The following is a 22,814-nucleotide window of genomic DNA, read 5'->3' on the forward strand; positions in this document are numbered from 1 at the left end:
TTAACTGAACCAGTGGCCTCATATACAACTAAATTGGCAAGGAGCAGGGATGTTCACAGACCCCCCTATTCCAACTGAACGCCCAAAAAGTGCTGTTTACACTATTGATGTGCAAATCAAAAGCATAAGCCCTCTGATAAGTAACAATCAGCGGCATTACCTTTAGGATTAAAGTCCAAAAACAAGCATCTGAGGGAGAGCAATATATTTACAGCAAATACTGAACATGTATGCTCTGTGAGCTGATAGCCACTGATAAGACGGCGTGTCTGATAAGCACTAAGCCTACATTTACTTTGGTTTAAAAGTAAACATTGAAAAAATGTCTTTGGATTTTAAAAAATATAAGGTTTTTAAAGCTTTATTCAGCTTTCATAAAGTTTTTAACATGCACTGTCACTGTCAACATGAATACCTGCACATTGTTTGAACTCATTGTTCAGTCTTTTGTCCTCGCTGAGCTGTATGTGATTTTTTCCTATTCAAGTCCATTAAGTGCAATGTTTAAATCAGAGTCAAATCCCTTGTATGTGCACACATACTTGCCCAATAAAGCCGATTCTGTAGAACGTTGAGGACAAAATGGACAAAATGTGGGCTGAAACAAATGTTCTCAGCAGTCAGATTTGTACAAATGATGGCTGTGATGGACCAGATAAAGCCGGTAAACATCTACAGACCATGGGCGCTAATTCTTTTTGAGCACAATGACACGTTGAAGGAGGGGTATTATGGAAAATAAGATTTGCCTTGTCTTCTTTTTTTCTTCTTCTTCTTCCTGTCAGAGAAGTTATTTAAGTAAGAGCCAGTGCTCCTCACTGTTTCAACAGTTTCTTGTGATGAAATAGCTCCACTCGAACAGGCTAAACTTCCCCTCGGACTGATATCACGCTGGGTAAGAAAGAGAGAGTGAGAAAATACCCCCTGAAACTGCTGTTTGGTAATAATGTCACAACACTCACAGAACCTCTTTTGAAATCACTGCTTAACACAGCTTTCAGTGGTGTATTGCTTAAAAAGGCATTAATTATTTCAAAGTGAGCGTCTGTGGTAGAATTCACACTGATTATCCTCCTTGGGTCAGTTTTAAGTCTGCTTAAATTTTTAATACATTCCACACTCAAGCTATGTGACCATCACACAAATTAATCACTCCCACTCTTTTCCCGGCACAAGTCCATGAAAGGCAACTGTGCTCTGATTAATAATTTTAAGGCCAAAAACGTAATCCACATAATCCAAAGGATACCTCACATCCAAGGACGTTTGAAGCTAATGAAGTTAATACAAGATACAGGAGACTAGTTCAGCAGGAAGACACTGAAGTCATTTATTTAACTCTTAAAGGCTCCCAGGATAAAAAAAAAATAGTCCGCAACGTCTCATCATGCAGCATCTGAGGAGGTTTCCCGAGAATTGGCAGCCTCCAAACGCTGATCTCATCTTACAATAGCCAGTGTGCTGTGTACAGCGTGACACCATGACTTCAGTGCAATGCATGACCTTTGGCTTCTATCTGCAGCTAAGGTTGCTGTCTGTGTATTTCCACTTCAAGCAAAGCTGAATGCGCTCCAGAGACAGAGGCGCTAAAGGCTCTGATGTTATTTTTGTGGTGTGTCAGTCAGTCTCTCTCTCTCTCCTAAATATTCTGCTCTGCACTGCAGTGTCATTACTGTGCATGACACTGTCATGCACACATGGCTTCTGCAGAGTGGATGAAAAAGGGGGAACGAAGTGCACAAAGACACAGAGCGGTACAGGGTGTAAGACCATGTTTAATGGCAAAACACTGCAAAAACTTTCATCACTTCAAACATCACTTCAGTGCTTCAGTCTGTCTGTGAGGTTGTCACAGTAGTGCTATAAAATTTTGTGCAACAACAACAACAACAACGCAGGTTTGCTAGCGTGGATCAACAGGAAGACTTATGTGCAATAGTGAGGAGACGCTGAGGAGGCTGGTGCTCTCTTATGATGAATATCACTTCCTACTTTCCACTTGTTTTGTCCCTCAAGCAGCAAACTGACGATCGCTGTAGGTTTTTGTGTTCTTAGGCATTGAGGCAGAATACTTCACATAACCATGTCTTGCTTTTGCATTTTGTAAACAAAATACCATCGGAAGAACAATTCTCTTTCGTTCCCCGCTACGGTAATGTTTCTTTTCCTTCATTAAAGACATAATAACACATGGAATAAACAAAAGTTCACTCATGGCAGTGTGGTTGGAGAACAACCTCCGCTACATGGACAACAACAATAAAAAAAAAAAAAAAAGCATTATAGTACTGATTGAATAAATCAGAATATAACACCACATACACACATCTCCACTTGACAAGAAAAAAGTAATTACAGACCACTTACAAAACGTCTCTGATAATATACTGTGCTTCAGCATTAGAGCGATCACAACGCTGTTGTAGAAATGGGATAATAATTGACTGCTATTCTATTACTTAACACTTATTTGACAGAATGCATGAAAATATCGCCAGTGTTTGTATAATTACTTTCTCCTTGAATTTAACTTTGCATGGAAATAGTCATAAATTGTGCCAGTATGTCTTTCATTAGATGAAAATGTGTATTTATCTTAAAAAATAAAAGCTCACGCCAGGAGTGTTTGTTAACTTGTTGGCTTATTTTGGAGTCACGAAAAGGCACTTAACTTGACAACAGATCAGAATGGCATAATCACAAATGGTGCAAGACCAAAAGTAGTCCAATGAGGAAGAGGGCACTGGGTTCCTGCAACACCACTGAGAGGGAGACGACTCCGCTCAGAAGGACGACGGATGGCATCAGATTCCTGTTCACGTCATGCTCAGACTGGAGCTCGGAAACCTCTGACAACGTGTTTGGTAGATTCTCTAATAATGTGTCGGGGGAAATCTGGGGAGCATCTTCCTTCTCTTCCCAGGCTGGGAGAGACAGAGGAGATAAGTTTGGGCTCATCTCAGTGACACCTGTACTCTTTGAGGGGTTCTCTGTGAGTTCAGGTGATGGTGCAGCTTCACCTTCTGCTCCCGGAGATGCCTGACTCTCTGCCACAGGAGACAAGAGCGCCGTGCTGCCTTCATGATGCGCCGCAGACCTGGTGGAACCTTCTGGTAATCCTGCAACACGTTCACTCAATCCCACCGCAGCCTCTCGCTCAAAGCCCTGAGTCACACTGGGAGCTGAGACACACTCAGCAGGCAGTTCAAGGGAAGGACGACCAGCTGGGCTGCCAGTCGATCCGTCCTCTCTTGCTGCCGGCACCGGATTTGTCTCTGCGGTTGGAAGTTGCATGCACGAGGCCTCTGAGGGAGGGATTTCCTCTCCGCCGGCCCGGGAGCTGTCTGATCTCGGCCTTGACTCTCGCTGTAGAGAAGGAGCTGAAGCGGGCCGCAGTGCAGAGGGAGTAATGTCTATGGGCTGCTCTGACGTTTGGTTGCCTAATTCACAGTGGAGTCTGGGTAAAGGCTGTGACTTGCTCGGCTGGACTGACTCGCTGGCACAGAGTACAAAGGATGAATTAGTTTGAAGTGTGGTTTCGGATGACATACAAGGGAAATGTTCACCTGGGGATACAGTGTGAGCGGACAGTGTGCCATCAACAGATGGAAGCTCTTGGTTGGGTGGGACAGAGGGGCCAGATGGGTGAACTGCAATCTGTTAAAGTAAAACAGTGAGACAACAGTGAGGTAGGAGAGCATAAAGACAAAGGGGGAAGATTTGTATTCCACATTAACAATGCATCCAGAGAGAGGAAAAGCATTTTACTGCATACTAATGCTTTTCTGTGAGATGGAACCCATGCTGACATTGTAAATGTGAGGAAATGCAAAAACAAAAAAGGAGCAGTATGATGGGATTGACATCTTTTATCAAAGATTATTGCCAAAAATGTACTTTCTGATGCTTTGATACTTGATACAACACAAGGGCATCCGAGGGAGAAGAAAAATAGTTCAATGCGATTTTTTCTTAATTATTTTATCCTCAAGTTTACCCAGTGTAGATATTTTCACACGCTGATCTGGGGGGTGGTTGTTTTCCCTTTGAACGGCAGGAACTGGAACTAATGCCATTCCAAAAAGAACCTTATTTTCATTTTCACTTGATTTTATTCAAAAAGGAAAATAGCTAATAATGCGGAGAAGGGCTGTGCCTGCTGTGAGGCTGCTGCGACAAACACCCAAGGTCAAATCGAGATGAAATGAGAACAATATAAAACCAAACCACAGGTAACAGAAACGGCACCCACAGGAACAAGTGCAAGAGCAAGAGGCATGAAACACAAATAAGAGACGGGCTAAGACAGAGCATGTGTTAGCTGTGGATGAATATGTTGAGACTTAACGTTATGTTACTCTCATATTTCCAGCTGATCCCATCAAATCCAGCCGTGACCTGGTCTCCTTTTTCAGGGCACAACATCACAGAATTACAACACTGAGTAAAACATACATACATCATTTTGTTTGCTGCAATTTTCGCGACTGGATTTCTCATTGCTCCATAAATTTATGCCAAATACTTCTCAGGTTTTCAGCTTGTCTCAATAGAATACTTTGTGTAAATGCCATCTATTAAGAAAACGGCTTAATACTGCCGCAGAATGAGTAAAAAGCCAAAGGGAAACCAAACTTTAGTGCACAACTGAATGCTCAGCAAGTGATTAAAACAGTGAAGTGATTAAAAGAGCGGATCCTGGCAATTAAACTGAAAACATTTCACTCGAAAATTATTGCACAAATCTTGGAGAATGAGTTTGTCATGAGCAATAAAGTTTGAATGTTTAACCCCTGAATACACTGAATTAGATCTTTCAAATATACTGGATGACATGTGGACTAAGGACAATATCTAGAGCTGATCTTCATACAGTAGTCGACTGGTTCACTTTAATTCTAATGCTGCACCAAAGGGGAACAACATGCATGTGAATACTGATGTAAAACCAACGTTAAGGAGAGCTGGATGAGTACATGCCTAACAGATGTGTTTGTAGTATAAGTAAGACATTAATGCCAGATCACACGTTATCATGTTATTCTGTTATTCTGGGCAGTCTGAGGTAGTTTAATCAATGTGATGCCGACCTTCCTTTTCTTCAGAAATATAAATCTCTTCCAGTCTAACATGTTTCACATTGGAACTGTTCCAAAATCAACCTTTGCTACTGTACGCCCTGTGGTAATCCTAGTTTTAGGAGAAAGCTGGCTGAGAAGGCTCAAACCACTTCCATGGATGTTTATTAAATAGGAGATGGCTAGCTTAGCATCGCATAAAGACTGAAAGAGAGGACTCCGGGGGTCTCAGCCAAGAAACAGTCTGGCACCCTCCCGAAGACGAATGAAGTGTAAAAACTAAATTTTTGTTCATATTAAACAAGTGAGCTAAAGCGTGCTAATTAGTAGCTGCAGAGGTGCATCAGTAGGTGTATTTTTTAATCTTTTGGACAGAGCCCAGGCTACCTGTGTCTCCTGCTTCGCTTCATATTTAGCGGACAGGCGTACGGGTCCCAAAATGTCAAACAGTTCCTTTAAGGTAGCACCGGGCTCGCAGTGATTGTGCAACACTGTGTGTGGTCTAAAATTAGTTTGGAAACATTTCAATACAAGCAATTCGATGTAAACACCTCGACAACAGTGTCGAGGGTATTGGACACGATTCCGCATGGTCTGAATGAATATTAGTGCTCTGAATCACTTAAAAAACGAAAATAGACGGGGACAAAAGCAAAAGGTGCACAAACGGGAACATCATGCATCATAAGATGAATACAACAAGAGGCCGACAAAAGGAAATAGCATACAGTGCTCGTGCTACAGCGGTGAGAAGCGAGACATTACCTAAGTTGTTGCTGAAGCTTCAATGAGCTGTGAACAATATAAACAACCAAGCCATTGATGATAAGCCTTAAAAGTTGAACGGAAACGTTTGTTATGTTTTATTGGACACATGACTCGCATAAAGGGATAAAGCCCTTATCTGTTAAATGGGAATGTGTCAACAACTGCATGCAAATCAAGATAATTTGAACATAATCCAAACAAGTAATTTGCTAAATGTGTTGTCCTCTGTTGGCAAGGCAGTAAATGTGATGGACTATTTTGACTTTTGCAGGTCGCAGAAAGTTTATAAAGAGAAGAAGCCTCCTGTTGGTTAACAGTTTGTTCCATTAAAAGCTGTTCCCTCCTTTCCCATTCTTCTTATTTCATCCTTACCTCGATGTCAATCTCCGGCTGGACGATGACTGGGCACACAGCTGTAGGCCTGACAAGCCCTGACATGGAGGTCCCTGCTTCTTCTGCAGATGTTAAAAAGATAATTAGGCTGAGAGACCCTGATTGGTCTGATAGAGAAAAAGCAATAACCTTATTTAATCAACATTTTTTTATCTGCAGTATGTAAGATATTCAAGGGGCGCTCCACAGATGACAACATTTGTGTGTTGACGCCTCAGATTGGATCTTTCTAAAGTTTGGAAAAAGTAATCCCGATGATGTCATCTTGGTAATCTCAGTTTGGGTTTGAGCCTTTGATTTGATCACAGAGAGGCTGCATCACATGCTGGAGGTGTGGGCTTTGGCAGACGTGGGCATTCAGGGCTGAACAGTAAATAAAAATATTCTTGAAATCTCAGTACGGCCAAATGCAATATCCTAATCACAGGAGCTTGTGGTGCTAGAGACGCTGCAGCCTACAAATCATATTCTCCACACGTAAGGGAACATGCTTGTTCGGTACAGACCCGAGCAAAAAAAAAATCACATCATCCGATTTTTATATTTCCTCCTGTGAAAATGAAATGCAAAGATTCTCACTAAACTCATGAATCATACTGCAATCACAGTATCTGTCAAAATAATGCCAATATAATATATTTTTCAGCCATAGGACACAGGGGGGAGACACTGCTCTGTTGCACTGTGGGAAATGTAGGATCCTGCATTGTTGAAGCTGAACTCATATTTAGATTTCATTCTTGTCTGTTTGTTTTTTAATTTATGGAAGTGGGATACTTGTAAAGTAAACTGATCCAGTCTGCACTCTATGCATTATCAACATACATAATCATCTCTCATATTAAGGATTAATCATCTATTACTGTTTTCTCAGACAGTGAATCGATTTGTAAATAGTGACAAAAGTCTTATCTTATCTTAAAAGCATTCATACGGTACCTTCTTCCTTTTCCTGCTCATCCTCTGAATCACAAACATCATTCATACTGAAAGAAAAGAAAGAGATTTCAGAATCAGAATCAGAATCAGAAAGGCCTAATAATAGTTATGCTTCAGATCTGTGTCAAAACAGGTGTAAAACCTCCACGAGATTACTCAGACCGTTTTGTATTGATCTATAAAGGCTGAATCTGAATCAGCTGACAAAAGCAGCGGCTACGTATGGAAAGAAAAAACACAGATTTGGGCCCAGAGATCGACAGTTAAAGTCATTGTTACTGCACAAAGAAGGCACATTCAAAATGGCAGGACATTATACACCATCATCAACACCTGTTCTGGATAATTAGGCTTAATATTTGCTGATGCAGTTCAGCTGTTAATGTGCTGAATTTGTCATTTTAATCGAACGTGGATGTGTGTGTGTATTTGTACTGCATTGTCCATTTAGGACAGTTCTGTTTCTGAGCTGCTAAACCAGCTAAGCAGAGTGTTTTAAAGCCACATGCCTCCGCGATGACCCGTCTCATCAGACTGCTTGTTCAAATTGCAAGGTGGGACATGGTAGACCGAGGGTAAGGGTCAGTGAAAGGTGCAGGGATGATATAAGCCAGTAGAAGTCATATTTCTACATTGAAGCTGATGTATCAAATGTGATTGTAGTGACAGTAATTAGGAGACACTGTGCTCTGCTAAATGTACTTATCTGGACATTTCCAATGGCATAAAATCAAAGTCCTTCTAACATCCATGACATGACTTCATATGTGGTCACATCAGATCTGAAATATTTATAAACTGATGGGAGAGCTGATCAAATATGGCCGTGATTCATTTTAAAATCTTCTCAAGAATAATGGAGCAGAAATGTTTTCTATAAGAAGGCACTTGTGTTGAAAGAGGGGAGGGTGCAGCAGTGCCAAGAGTCCTGCAGAGGATGCCAAATGATATAAAGGTCAAGAAGGGTGATGAGCATGTGACAGGAGCGGCACAAATAGAGAGGGGAGAACCTGGCAAGCTGTTCATACTCCTCGTGCTTCATGCACTTCAAGTTTTTTTTATCAGCCTCCATCTTCTTTTACATTAATTTCCTTTTTATGAGAAGCACTTTGTGCATTTCTGTGTTGTAAAGCACAAAAAAGGTTTATTTTAATTACTGTTGTCGTACATGTCTGCTAATGTGAGGCCATCAATCACTAAACTCTGCACATGCTGTTAACTTTTTAAATAAGTTTTCAAGCTCTGCCAAGCACTGTATCATCAAAAAAAGAGTACAAAAGCAAGAGAAATTGTTGAATTTTTAGAAAAAACTGACTGCTGATTTCTGAGAGAAGCAGACAGAATCAGCATTTGAAGGTTACATTTGAGACGTCAGGATGACAGAGCCTTACTCTGGTTCAAGGTGCTCTGGCACGTGTCCAAACCTTTAGAAAAACTGAGATCCGGAGTGTGAAACTGTACAAAAAAAACCAAAGGTGTGACTGTGTGGGCAGGTGTGTGAGCAGATCTCTGTACATTGTAAGATCATGTTAAGACTGATTTAGATCATTTTCCAAGCCCGATATGGACGTGTGGCCCCGTTTGGCCCCGGTCACGTTCTAAAACTCTGGACTGACTCAGCAGCGATTTGATGCAAAAAAGATTAAGACTGATGCAAACCTCGGTAACCGCTTGGCGATGGAGGCGGGCGATACTGAAACAGACAAACAGCATTGTTCCTGTTCTGGTCTCTGCATTCGCAATCAGCCACGTGGCATTACATTTACCACACGTGGACACACTTCAGTTAAAAGTAAAGTAAAGCAGCAGTGGGCTTAGTTCAAACCTATTGTATATGTAATTGATATTAACATACAGTAATACATTCTAGCGTCTAGACTTGTTTCGTCGTAACCTTCCCTCCCACCGGCTGCCTCGTTAATGTGTTAAAATCCAATTATCGGTGAACTTCAAAGCACCTCATGATGGTTGCTGCGGTGGGGTTGCCGGTACTGTTTCTGCTCCCCAAACTCCTCCTTTTCAATCAGTGACTCATCCATCTCTGACAACCCATCTGGCCCCGTCCTACTTCCAAACAGCTACAGCGGAGAAGCCCCGCATGACAACTGCATCAGTTTATACCCTGTTTGCTCCTTTTATGGGTCCTCATAAGCTGGGGGGATCTTTCCTGCTGTCTTCTGTCTCCATCACTGCGCACCGCGAGATTCATCGCACACTTTCATGTTGATGCAACACTAAACCAGGCATTTAAATCGCCCTCCCTGGGATTAGTTGACTTTAATGGGGTAAAGGGAGAAGAGACAGGCTTTGTGAGCCAGCCTCCAACTACATGTGGGACAGAGGCCAGCCCGCTCCATTGAAATTGCTCTGCTCCCGTGTGACTCTGATAGAAAAGGTCAGAGGTAATTTTAATGCGAGGAAACGTCAGGCCTGAAAACGACACCTGCCCTTTGCCTATTTTGATCGCCCCCACGCACCATTGGATGATTGGCATTCTGAGAGGGGTGTGTACCGTCCACAACTCTTTCCATCTCTCACTGCAGAGCCAAGTGTAGACACCACAGCCGTAAACATCTTTATGCACATGCTAGCTTTGACGCTCACTCCTGTGCTCTCATTATGTAACTAACTGTGGTTATTAGCATCCTGCTTCACTTTAGACTTGACTTGTTATTATGCTGAATGCAGTCTGAAGACAGAACTAGTGAATAAAGCTGAATGCCCAATGCACAAAATCTCAAAGGGAATTAGTAGACAACTGGAGCTCTGCAGCTGTGGCACAACCCAGTGTCTGCTGCTTTTATGACTTTGTTTACATCTCTGTCTTTATGATTTGATGGCTAATATGGAACCTCTACCAAAGTGAGGCTATTCATTGATTACCTGGGTCTAAAAGTTCTATTATTGAGAAATGATTGTGCCTTTGAGCATAACTTCCCCTTGGATTGGCGGGTTGGATGCCTTTAAGAAGGTTGAGGTACTACCAGCCATAATAAGGGCGAACAGAACAGTCTGTGGGGCTCAGAGGTCAAACGGATCTCAGGTGATCACTTCTGCAGCGGGAGTTTTACCTGTAAACTTTTGGAGTCTTCAGGATACCTCTCGTTTGCTGCATGTCGGTGGTTGTCTGAGCTGATTCGTCTTCATAGGACAGGTGCAGAGTCACCACATAATTCATGGAGGAGTTATTAGCCCAGTAATCACCGTCAGAGGTTTCATAGCGAACAACAAACTCAATGCGTGAGCCGTGCGTGATGTAAGGTGGTGCGAAAGACAGCTTGAAGGAGAACTGATCAGTCTCCCCATCGTGGGATCCCTGGACATACTCTGCTGGGTGATCAAAGTAAGTAGCCCAGTGGTCCATGGTCGATCTGATATAAACTGCTTTTTGGAAGGAGATGTTCAGGACGCGTATCACCCCGAGGAAGGCAAGTGGCTCATTCTCAACGGGACACGTCCGCTCCACTTCCACCTTGCTGGTGCGCACAGCCTGCAGCAGGGCACTGTCGGTGGGCGCGTTAAACTCCGGGTGCACATGATAGGTCGGTTCTCGCTCTGGCTTTCGATACTTGGCTTCCTCTTCCTCCCACCTTGCGCTACCCTCTTCCTCGTCCGAATCAAAGGCAAAAAATTCCTTCACATCCACCAGATCCCCACCTGTTGTATCGGCGAATGACACTCTCTTTCCGGCAGACAGCGCCAAGTGGATCCGCATGTACTCAGCCGTCTCATCATAGATGGACGAGCCTCGCTTTCTGGGTACCGGGGAGCATCTCGGGATGAGGCGGATGTCCTCGGTGTCATCGTCTTCATCCTCATCATCATTGTTATCCTCGTCGTCTAAGGGGGACCTGCTCTCTGCCTCGGCGGACTTGCCAGTTACCGGGGTAAAAAGGCCCTCTTGATTTGGTATGGTTAAAAAAGACATCTTTGCAGAAGTGTACACTCATGGAAGCTGTGACCTGAACAGAGTGACTGCATATGTGATGGCGTCTCCAAAAAACACTACCAAACACTCATGATTTGCGCCGCTGTGGCCGCTGTGGATCCAGCGCTGTCCCTGCGTTACGCACAGAGCCTCTTCAGTAAACGTGTTGCGTTAAATGTCACCCATGGAAAACGTGTCTTTACTGCCAGCCCTTGTGATAGGTGTATCCCCTGGTTTACATGACTTTACGCATCGTCATTTGGCTGCTGTCGTGGAAGGAGCAGCCACTAATTATAGCACTGACATACCGGGCTCTCCATGTCCCAGATTTGTCTTTTAAGTTGGTATAGTCCTGTGACCCCCCCTTTGCTCTGTTTGGTTCGGACTGGTTAAACGCCCACTACTGGAAATGGGATGTTAAAGTAATAAATTGGCCAGTTGACAGTCTACTAAGGTATCGCACATTTTTAAACTGATGTATACGCACCATCAGGATATTAAAGTGTGGAAATTATCACTTCAGGATGGGGCCTATTTCATCATCATGGTTAAAAGACCAAAAGGGAAACTTGTTAATATACAGGTCATTAATTTAATTGCTCTTGTATGCATATTTACAACTGACAAATATCCCTGCTGCAAAGCTATATTTTAGATTTTACTGCAATTTCAGTGTTTTGATTGTTTTGTTATCCCACTCATGTAGCCTCCAGTAATAGAGTTCACTAATTATTAAGTAAATAATAATTGACACAATAATGTTATTGTCTAAAATGTGTTTTTATGTCTTCCTGATGTCCCTGTGCAAAGTTTCACAATTTAATTTAATGCCACCACAAAATGTGTCATTTAACATTTAAGCACTACATTACATTACTTATATAATACTGTAAGAAGAGCCATTTCAACTGGTGGATCAAAGATGAAGGAGTGGGCCAACAGCCAAACTGATTAGGAGGCAATAACCCCCAATAACCTTCCCTAATGGGAATAAACCAGCACACAGGGAACTGTTTACCCCCTTCTTTACATTGGGCTTGACCCTTGAGGTCCTTAACCATATGTGCGATTAATTACAAATTTCCTACATTTTAATATCACATTATTCGCGTACTGTTCAACTTGTAACCCGCACATAGAAAGCTGAGAGTTGTGATTAAGTCATGTAATGTACAGTCTGGTGGTTAAACGTACATACGAAGATTGCCTCACGATAACCGTCTGCTGCACCTGCTCGCTGCGCAGTTCAGGAACTTCCCACTGATACAGATTACCATGTAAACACACCCTTGTCTATGATTGGTGGGGAGGTTTTAGCGCGTCGTGGCGTAGCCAATCAGAGGATTGTTTTTCTGTCACGTCGGTGCACGAATAGTAAGCTAACGGATAATGCAAAATAAACTAATATAAAGAACGCGGATTGTCTCTAAAGGCGGTATAGCACGGGGAGGGTTTGATTTTTTGGACCGAGTCTTTCTTGTTGGACTTATATTTGTGAAGATGTGCGGCAGCCATCACTGCAAGGACACGCGAATCGGGTAACGTGAGCTAAGTAAAGTTAGCATTAGCCGTCTAATTTTTAGCGTTCCGCAAGGCCGCGGACAAACACAAGAGCTCCTTCCTGTTCAAGCCTCACTGAGAATGTAGGTTACGTTACGACTGGAGTTACAAAATCACAACGGCTGTCTTAGTAGTTAGCCCAGTGGTGTAATCGATTGCATTTAAGTTTGTTTTAGCTGAGCTCGCGGGCTACCTAGCTTGCTAGGTATTGGGCTAGCTAGCTAGCATGAGTGAACTGACGGACTGCAAACAGTCCGCTGACTCTGCATCGAGGAAACGGTGTCTGTCGTCCGAACGCGATGAAAGCTGCACGATTCCCGGCAAGTCCACCAAAGTAAGTGACGCATCGACTGAAGCGGGGGTTACTTGGGAAAGTTGCAAAAACAGTGAAGCCGAGAGGAGAGAAATAGCTGGGAGCGAGGGCCAGACTAAAGATAACGAGAAGGAACCAGCTGCTGTGCAAACGGATCCGGGTTCAGACCGCACGGATGGGACCAGTGCACAGCCTGTGAACAGCTCCAATGCCGACGGTCACGATGCCTGCAACACTGAAAAACCACAGTCCTCAGATGCACAGGGATCTGCTGAAACAAAGGAAGACACTGAGAAAAGGGTAGGAATAAATCTGCGTCCCGCAGCGCCTGTGGACCAGTCCGACTCTGCAGCCATAGCAGCTGCTGAAGCACTTGCCAGTCTCACAGGAGGAGACGGGGAAGACAGTCAAGAGACTCCTTGCTCATCTGAAAAGGCTAAACAGGTGAAACAGGGGAGCAAATTCAAACAGCGTGGGGCCCACCAGTCCTCAAGAGCAAGCTCTAAAACGCAGGCAGCTGCTGCAGACAGCTCCACATCTGTGCACAGTACTGACAGAGAAGATGCAGATGATGTGCCAGATGCAGATGAAGGTGATGAATCCATATCTGGGTCATCCTCCACTCCAAGCTCCTCTTTCCCATCAGACAACGAGGACAATGACGATGGGGAGTGCGCCATTGTGTCGGTTAAGATGGCCCCAGAGATGAGGCAGTCGGTGGCCCTCCTGGCGCAGGTACAGATGAGGCTGGAAGCTCTGGAGAAGAAGAGTGCCCGGCTTCACCAGCGGCTGGAGCTGAAGATTGGTCGTCAGCGGCGCCCACATCTGGACCAGCGCAGCTCCATTGCAAAAACTATCCCTGGCTTCTGGGTGACAGCTGTATCCTTGAAAAGGAACGTTTCCCTCTTTTTCCATTCCTGAGTTGTGTTTGAATCATTGAAGTAAGCATGTGTTTGTTTTCTTAACTCTGATGTGCCAGCTGTTGAACCATCCTCATCTCTCAGCTCACATTGACGAGACTGATGAAGACGCTCTTAGTTACATGACTGACCTCGAGGTAAGAAGAGTTGGTGTGTTCGTCCAAAGTCTGGCTCGGGTTGCGTATGCCCAGTAGCAAAATTTAGACATTTGCTCATGTCTTTTTCAGATCGAGTCTTTCAAGAATAACAAACTGGGCTACAGGATCCGTTTCCACTTCAGACGGAACCCGTACTTCCAGAACAACATCATCATGAAGGAGCTGCACCTCGGGATGGGAGGTAAAAATAAGCTTGTGGTGATAAAGTCAAGGCACAGTTGTCATAAATAATGAATGCACAGTGTTACGATGAAGTTCATGGAGCACTACTCTATAAAAGTCATGTATCCTGTTGAGCCAGGTGATAATATGTATATTAGTGTTTAATAATGGATTATACACTATAACCACAATATTATCACTTGTCATGTACGCTCCGTTCTTCATTTGGCACAATAAAATGGTAAACTCATGTGAAACATTGCGTTTCAACTCGGGTACAGTCAGTCATATTTTGGAGTAAAAGGACAAATAGCAACACATTTTCTGGACTAACTGCCAAAAAGTGCTGAGAATAACAAGTACATAGCCAGAAAAAAAACAGCAAACTCGTCAACTTCACACCCACAATGACCAAACACTGCAGCCGTGCAGTTAATGCAATAATGAAGTGTGATGCTGTTGTAATTGGTGTGTTCTCTGTGTGCGTAAATATGGATAAGCACCTTTCAAAACAGTGAAGTTTCATATGACAACTAAATGATTGCCTCAAACCTGCGATGGAGGTAAATGTGGCACAGTTGCATCTAAAATTCTGTTTTCTAATATTGCAATTACAATAAGCCATTTGGCAGACGCTTTTATCCAAAGCGACGTTTTGGGGTTCAGTATCTTGCCCCATACTTCGGCATGTGGACTGTCGAGGCCAGGGATGGAACCGCCAACCTCCTGATCAGTGGACGACTGCTCTACCTCCTGATCCACAGCCGCCCCCGTAATATCTCACATCATATTTCAAATTCAGTTTGCCGGGCTGTTGCTTTGCATTATGTAAATTAACATACGATAATCCTTTATTAAGCCCACGGTGCGGAAATGTGCAGTGTTACGGCAGCAATGGGGACAGTGAAATGCATCAGTTAAAAACATTTTCTCCATCAGGGATAATAGCTTCACCACATTCCTCCTTTCTCCCACTACCTCCATGATGTTGAGGGGGCATCACAGGACACAGCTGGCCTACAGAGTGGGCCACTACGGTTGTGCCAATAGAAGATTTTTTTTTTCTTTTTTGAACCTGTTCGTAACATTGACGGTTTCTGAGGTTGTTTACATTTTTAGTGGTTAATAGAAATCAAAATCCTCATCTCTCAGTCGGACTGATCTTAAGATGAGTCTTGATCATATTTGGCCGCTGCCTACCTTCTGGATCACCTTCTGATCCTGGCTGCTCGTGTTTCAGGATCCCCCATGTCGTTCTCCAACCCCATCCTGTGGCATCGTGGACAGAACCTGACGGCCCACAGCGAACCCAGGAAGTCATCACGCGGGGTCTACCAGACCTTCTTTAGCTGGTTCAGTGACCACAGCAACCCAGGACAAGATGATGTAGCACAGGTACAGCTGATTGCTCCTTCGTACTGATAAAGGTTCGGGGTTATAGCACACAGAGGTCTGCCACCTTTGGAGGTTTGCTTTGTTAACAAGGGTCACCTGTTTTTAAAAGGTGTTTCTTTGGTGATATTTATTCAGAGGGGTTAGATCCATTGTGTGTCCGATGTGTGCTGGAAGTCTGAATGGATGAACAAAATGAGATTTACTCCTCATTGCTTCTTGCCAGTTTCTGATTGCATAAAATGATTTCCTGACTCTTTGACCATTGTCTCGGATTAGCAGGGCTGTGTGTGGTGTATTAAAACACTTCGGAGAGCACACGTGTCCTGATAAATGTGTCTGTGCTGGTGTTTAGATACTGAAGGACGACCTGTACAGAGACCCTCTGAGATACTACCTCACTCCACTCTGGGAACCGAGGGAGAACGGCAGGTAAAACTCGTATTTAACGGGAAACTTCTGTATTTTTCAGCCTGCACCCTATTTTCCCATGTTTTTGTGTCTGACTAATGGGGACAGCAATTTTTGAAACTGGTCCAGTATTGAGCGAGAGCACTGCAGCCACCAAATGGGCTGCAGTCTAATCCTTTAGGGCAATTTTGCACCGTCAGTGTACGTCCACTTAAAGTGCTTCTTTTTGCCACAAACAGACTCAGATTGTTATTCTAACTGTCTGTCAACCTTATGGAACAAGGTCCCCACAGAGACAGAGCTTTTTGTGAAAGTGTAAGATCCTTTTTGTTTAACCAGGACCAGCTGTTATAGCTCTCTCTCCTCAAACCCACCAGACTCCATTGACAAAAACAGTCATTTTACCTCGCATACCATCTTAAAACACACCGTATTCAAACTCAACAGAAGCAAAATAAAACTCACAGAAACCGCATTCGTGCTGCCAGCTGCAGCGCTCTCGCTCAATACTGCACCAATTTTAAAAGTTGTTGCTCCTGTTAATGACTTGAGCACAAAAACATGGGAAAATGGGTTCAGGCTGAAAAATACCAAACTTTCCAATAAGCCACAGACAGTGTAATGTGTAGTCAGTGGACAAACCACTTATTAAGCTATAAATTCTAGAAATATCCTCAGCCCCCGGGCCGTGAAATTATAGTTCATGTGTTAACTTTAACAGTTTCCTGATTTTTTTTTTTTTTCTTCTTTTCCTGTCAGTAAGACCAGGTGGGATGCATACCAAACAATGAGTGAGTGTGTGTGTGTGTGTGTGTGTGTGTGTGCACACTGTTAACACAAACGTGTGTTTGTGTGTGTATCCTCTCTTCAGCGGTGGCAGCGGGGCCAGAGCAGCTGACAACGGCAATGGAGACGAGTGTGTGGTGATCTCCGACTCGGACGATGAGCCTGGCGAGGAAGCTGGTGAGGCTGAACACGGCCAAGCCAGGGAGGAGGAAGAGGAGGACGAGGAGGCAGAGGAAGAGGAGGAGGAAGAAGAGGAAGAGGAAGAAGAAGAAGAAGAGGAGGAGAGAGGACCAAGCGCTGGTCAGTGCTAAAGTGGAACTTATAAAGATGGTTAAAAGCCCACTGGTCCACACGGCTGGTTGGGGTTCAGTGGCCAGTTGTTTATTAAAAGTAACGCACACACCTTTCACCTTAAATTCAATTTCATATAAACATCTGTATTTTAAAGCTTATCTGAGCAGTTATAAACTGATTCTGTTTTTGAAACCCGCAGTCTGTGCTGTTGCTCATGTTGTGAATGAGGCCAAGGGCTTGTTAGCGTCACGTTCACTTCGCCTGTGTTGTAGCTGCACTGTAAATGTCTGGGTAATGCAGGCTAAACTGAATAGACAGGAAATATGTCCTCCTCAGATGAGAGCCCAGAGGAGAAGGATGATGGTGGAGAAATTGTGATTGACGGTAAGACACCATTCCTAACAGCCGTGTTAACAGCAAATTCACCACTATCACAGCAATCAGTCAGTAGGGGGGAAGCTGGGAATCAGCAGGCTGGCAGCTCATCTTTTTTTTTTTTTTTTTTTATTAAGCTGCCTTTTATTTCTCCAGATTGAGCTTTGTTTTAACTCTAAATAAAGAGCCTGGGGTGTAATTACTATCATATTTCTTGTCAGCAAGAATCCCCTGAAATCGTAACTGTCTTACTTTTGTCCTGAAGGCTCTGATGACAGCGAGCCGGGAGAGGAGGAGGAGGAGGCCTGAAAGGAGGTGAAGAGGAAGAGCAGGGATATGGCGATGATGAGGAGGGCGAGTCATCGAGGGACCAGAGACGAGGACGGAGAAGAGGATGCCAGGTTGGCGACGAGTACCAGAGCAATTTATTATCATTTTTATGCACAGAAATCAGTTTTTGTTGTTTTATACCTAAAATACATAGAAACATCTAAAAATCAGGGTTAACTCTAATGATAAAGCCAAGGCAGCACGTTTCCCCTCTATTTTATACAGTCTGTACTGTGTATTCTGATGCACTCTGATTCACTTTTTGCAAAATGTTTTTTTCTAAACCGGCTCTGCGGCATACTACGCCAGTCGGTTCACACAAGCCGCGCTCCTCCGTCTGACGAGGAGCGTCACGCGACGGCCTAACGCGCGTCGGTGAGATCTCGATCGATCAGCGCTGCAAATTCATCGGACGTACAATGCAGAAACCTTCAGTGGCATTATTAGTGGTCATTTCAAGGCAAAGTTTTGGCTGTTTTTAGGATCGACGTGACACGACAGGTCACGAAACGCATCACAAGCTAAATTGATATCACGACAGTACGTTTCAGATGCACTGAGTACGGAACCAAAATTTGTTCTCAGGGATGATCATGGTGGTAGTTTTATTGAAAAAGCATTACTGATTTTCAGACATTTACACTCTCTGGTTAGTGTTGGCTGTGTATAAGGAAACGTGTACTCTACTGTAGTAAATAGGAACAAATATTGTTTAAATATGCTACCTGTGTTTCTCCTTCTTCATCTATATGTTCAGTCTTGTTCCACACCAACGTCCACCCTGTTACCAATCTGGAAGCATCTCTGATGTTTGACATAGTTTGACCAATGTTTTCTTTAGGTTTAACTTAACTTGCTTTCTGAAACACTCGAGAGTTGTTGTCGTCGTAATGTGTTTTAAGATTTCTGTTATCTTCTTTTTAATAAGCTGGTATTTATTACACTGTTTTTCTACGTGTCCACATCATGGCATGCCATGTGAGCATGAAATGTAAGACAGAATGGTTACATTAACTTACAAGGCTTTTTCTGTGCACAGTGTCAGTAAATGTTAAATTCACAGCAACATTATGGGGTGCACTGTAACAAAATTAGTATTTGTATTTGCTTACTTTTCTTAGCAATGACCTGTAAATAATATTTCAGCATTGTCTTTTGGATAAGACAAACACGTGTTTAATCATGGATAAATTTATCAAATAATCTGGAGTTTTTTCATAAACATGATCAGAAAGTTATATTTTGTGTGCTGTGTTTTATAGAATACCGTAGTTTAAAGATACTTGTTTGTTGCTTTGGTTAATTTTGTTTGCTTAAAGGTAAATGTCCACCTTTTGACTCAGACCTAATAAAATAGGCAGTTGTTTCAGCTCGCTGTCTGTTGTGATTTGCATAAACAGTAACATACTCCCAAAAAGCTGCAGAATGAGCTTCACTCAGCTGGAGGTCCTGCAGAGCAGAACCACAAGGTGGCAGCGTAGTTCAGATTATTGTCTCTTGTTAGACTTCACTTCTGGGTGAATACAGTTTCTCTTACAGTTCTTTGATGCCAATATTTAAGCTTTCAGATGTGCGTAAATGAGAAATAGCGACATCTTGCCTTTACTCGACTGTCAGAAAACTCTTAAGAACTCCAAACAACAAAGCACACGTGTGACTTATTTGCATACAAGCCACCTCTGTGATACGCTCGGCTCTAACATGTTCTCCTTGAAGACGGGAATCAAACAAAACCTGCTGAGATACAGCTGTTCTTTAATGTAGCCCACCTTTGATGTGACGGCAGCGGCAGCGTGTGATATCTGACATTTTGAATGTAGCACTGCAAATAGCCCCGGGCAAGACATTTTTGGACAGGCCCAGACAAAGGAACGGCAGCGGTGTTGCAATGGTACACTTAAACCCTTGATTCCACTTTTAATGCACAGCTATAAATATTCCACCAGCAAAAACCTGTCCTGCTGTAGGCCCAGCAGCACCCAGGGTATGCAGGCTAGGATGGGCATATACTATTAATACTGATGATGGAAACACGTTATACCCCATGAAATGATCCCATGTGAAACACCGGTGTTTGTCTCCTCTTTGAAGCAGCTTTATTCAGCCCCCCTTGGAGCACAACATGTTTTTATGACTATGAATTAATAATGTGGTTGGTTCCTACAATATTGATCGTGACAAACTAAGTACAGATTGCTGGGACAACAAAGCCGTCCTCGGGCTGCTTTGTGGTCTGAGGGTTGTCTGTGAAGCCTTTGTTATGTATAGGGTGGCAAAGGCCTAAATGGATTCCCCCGTGTAAACTACACTCCCCTGGGTTGAGCCGGTGTTGCTACTGTACACAAATCATCTTGTCATGCTGCTTCACGCTCTCACGTTTCAAAGTAGTTTGGCGGAATCTGCTACTCAGACTGATTCACTGTGGACTGAGAAATGAAAAGATAACACACAGTAGCTCAGTCTTCATCTGTGTGATTGATGCTGGGAGGGATTTTTTCTCCTGTAACGTGTGCAAGAAAAGGGCTTGTGCTGCTCTCTGAGGCACATCTACAGTGAGTAATCTGATAGGTTGAGGTAAGGCCCCGGAATACCAACTACCTGTGTGCTTGTGTGTGTGTTTTTCTGCACATGTCTGCCTGCTTGTCGGCTTGTTTGTGAGAGCTTGCATTCTTTTAAGCGCCTCCATGCGTGCATGCATATTTTGCAGAAGCTGCACGCCACATGCGTGTTTGCAGGTTTTCGGCGGCGCTGTGCACGCATGTGGCTGATTGTCTGCTTGTCGGCTAATCAAGATTAAGCACAGCGCATTTGAACTGTGCAGAGGGGGAAACCGAGAGGGACGAGGAAAGAGAATAGAGTGAGTGTGATTGAGGGAAATGGATGAGTGCAGTGATAAGCGGAGCTGCCTGGGCCCTGACAGATACACACAGCAGATGGATGACTCTTATCTGGGAGATCACAGAGTGCACACTCACGCCTAGGCCCAGTTACAGAGAGCCACGATCACACCAGACAGATGAATAGGCCTACCCCCCACCAATCACATTGCACATACACATTGCACGGTGCACGCGCGCACCGACGCACGCATCCACTTGACAGAATGAACAGATTGCCGCGCTTGCGTTACCTTCATGTCTTTGACATTGAAATTCACCTGGAGTCCGGTGTCTCAAGGATGTGCGCAAAGGGAGGAGAAAGGAAGGGTGTGCAGGGAGATAAGAGAAATCGTTTTCATTTTAATTGAAACAGCAGAGCGAGTGCATGTGCATGCGTGTGTGTGTGCGCGCATCCCATGTCTGCATCCACACACCATACACATGTATGTGGGCACACAAATCTGCCTGCCAAACAGAGTCACAGGCACTGCACTCTCACTTTCTTACAGCATGACAGATTTTTTTTTTTTCACGGACTCTCTGAGCACAAACAAAGAGGTAAAGATGGAGCTGAAGTCACACATGCTCCAAACAAAAACATCTTGGACTGTTTGTGCACTGGGACGCTTAATCATTAAGCGGCTATTACCAAAGGTTTCCGCAAGAGTGCTGACAGATTTACCTTTTAAGACACAAGCACTGTGCTTTCACTCACCCCCCCCCACATCCTCACTATGCTCCTTTTCATGTACAGTAAACCTCCCTCCCTCCCTCCCTGACGCACACCCCTTGTTATTTGGAAAGAGCTCTTCTTTGACAGCTGTTGATTCTCCCAGCTGCATTTTATAGCGAGGGAGAGTGCCAGTCTTGTCTTCGAGGCAGATGGTGGCTGGCTGGCTGGCTGGCTGGCTGGCTGGCTGGCCCGGTGGACACGTGGCATGTTGGACGACTGCAGACGGTGCTCCATCTCAGGGAAGCTGCAGCTCCAGACTGCCTGTACAGCGTACTCTGTAAAAACCTGCAATCACCTCACTTCCAATACAGCGCGGGGCGAGCAGGCTGCGACTGGAATGTGCGCCACGTATGCGCCCTTCATGTCAAAGATGTTTTCCAAAGTAGCTCTCCTTTGATAATCACTGATGTGTGAAGTTCATGGATGTCGCACAGCACCTGTTCCCTTTATCTTGTGTTTGGATGTTGACATTTTTTCCTGACGTGTAAGATAATAATTAGAATACTTGTCCGGCCATGTGGCTGGAAGCGCTGCGGTTGAAAGTGGAGCAAATAATCCTGGAGAGTATTGTATCTTTATTTTTTTCTACCCTATAATTTCCTTTCAGGGTCACGGTAGTCTTATCCCAGCATGCATCGGTGACGCCCTGGACTTGCCTCTCTGCAGCAGGCATGTTCAAACACTCTTCAATTCATCAATATTCTTTTGGAAAGCCCATCAGTAGGTCAGATAATGGGTTGTTTTTCCTCGAGGGCACAATACTCAGCCCCTAGAATTGTCATGATTGATGTGTCTGAGGGCCCAGGATTTATCCGGATCCTTTGGTTGGCCTACAGGGATAAATGTCTACCTCTCATTTGACACCACCTATCCATTAGATGAGGAGATCCTCCTGACAGAGCTTTTTGTGGACCAGAAAAACAGACTCAGTGTTTATTTTCTAATCCACGCTGTCTGTCTCCATGAGACAAAACCCATCCATCACGCTGGAGGCCTGTTCGGCCACTATTTCCTGCTCCTTGTGCTCACGTACGCAGAGCAAAAATACCCATTCCAGTGGTGAGAGAAGCGCTGCTGCTATCTCGTTAGCAAGCCGAGGCAGTGGTGGGCGCATGCTGGTGAGATAAGACGGCAGGATGGTACAGTGAGAGGTGACGTTAAAGAGGCGCTTACGAAGCGGTGGGAGCTGGTCGCTGGACCGGTGTCCATGGCCAAAGTTGAGTGCACACGGAAACCTGAACCCGGCACACACTCATGACTCATTTCCTCAGCTGGAAACAGAGTAATGCCTCCTGTGGGGCGGGAAACAAAGACTCCCTCCTGGACCCATCTTGACACACCACTGCCTGTGCATCATCAACATCTGGCTGATACCCAGCATGAGATAAGGTGCTT

At 44.1% G+C, this 22,814-nt stretch overlaps 2 protein-coding genes across 5 annotated transcripts; one reads left to right on the forward strand and one right to left on the reverse strand.

Moving 5' to 3' along the window:
- Positions 1 to 1,757: 1,757 nt before the first annotated feature.
- LOC143326632 (protein phosphatase 1 regulatory subunit 3A) lies at positions 1,758 to 11,857 on the reverse strand. 2 transcript variants are annotated; one of them, XM_076740374.1, is made up of 5 exons: positions 10,250 to 11,857; positions 7,179 to 7,225; positions 6,219 to 6,301; positions 5,844 to 5,870; positions 1,758 to 3,657 (listed from the first exon to the last, which is right to left on the reverse strand). In XM_076740374.1, exons 1-4 carry the CDS (start codon positions 11,104 to 11,106, stop codon positions 5,844 to 5,846), a joined length of 1,014 nt encoding a protein of 337 aa, XP_076596489.1. In that variant the 5' UTR covers positions 11,107 to 11,857; the 3' UTR covers positions 1,758 to 3,657. The 2 variants fall into 2 exon arrangements, with proteins under 2 accessions (XP_076596489.1, XP_076596488.1); XM_076740373.1 differs by lacking the exon at positions 5,844 to 5,870.
- A 570-nt stretch (positions 11,858 to 12,427) lies between these two features.
- On the forward strand, positions 12,428 to 19,176 carry tspy (testis specific protein Y-linked). Of its 3 annotated transcripts, XM_076740376.1 has the most exons (8): positions 12,428 to 13,858; positions 13,959 to 14,036; positions 14,127 to 14,238; positions 15,460 to 15,614; positions 15,967 to 16,043; positions 16,894 to 17,108; positions 17,439 to 17,486; positions 17,743 to 19,176. In XM_076740376.1, exons 1-8 carry the CDS (start codon positions 12,893 to 12,895, stop codon positions 17,784 to 17,786), a joined length of 1,695 nt encoding a protein of 564 aa, XP_076596491.1. In that variant the 5' UTR covers positions 12,428 to 12,892; the 3' UTR covers positions 17,787 to 19,176. The 3 variants fall into 3 exon arrangements, with proteins under 3 accessions (XP_076596491.1, XP_076596490.1, XP_076596492.1); XM_076740375.1 differs by having other exon boundaries at positions 17,439 to 19,176; XM_076740377.1 differs by lacking the exon at positions 17,439 to 17,486.
- Positions 19,177 to 22,814: the final 3,638 nt, after the last annotated feature.

Source organism: Chaetodon auriga, chromosome 10 (assembly GCF_051107435.1).
Source record: "Chaetodon auriga isolate fChaAug3 chromosome 10, fChaAug3.hap1, whole genome shotgun sequence".
Taxonomy (NCBI): domain Eukaryota; kingdom Metazoa; phylum Chordata; class Actinopteri; order Chaetodontiformes; family Chaetodontidae; genus Chaetodon; species Chaetodon auriga.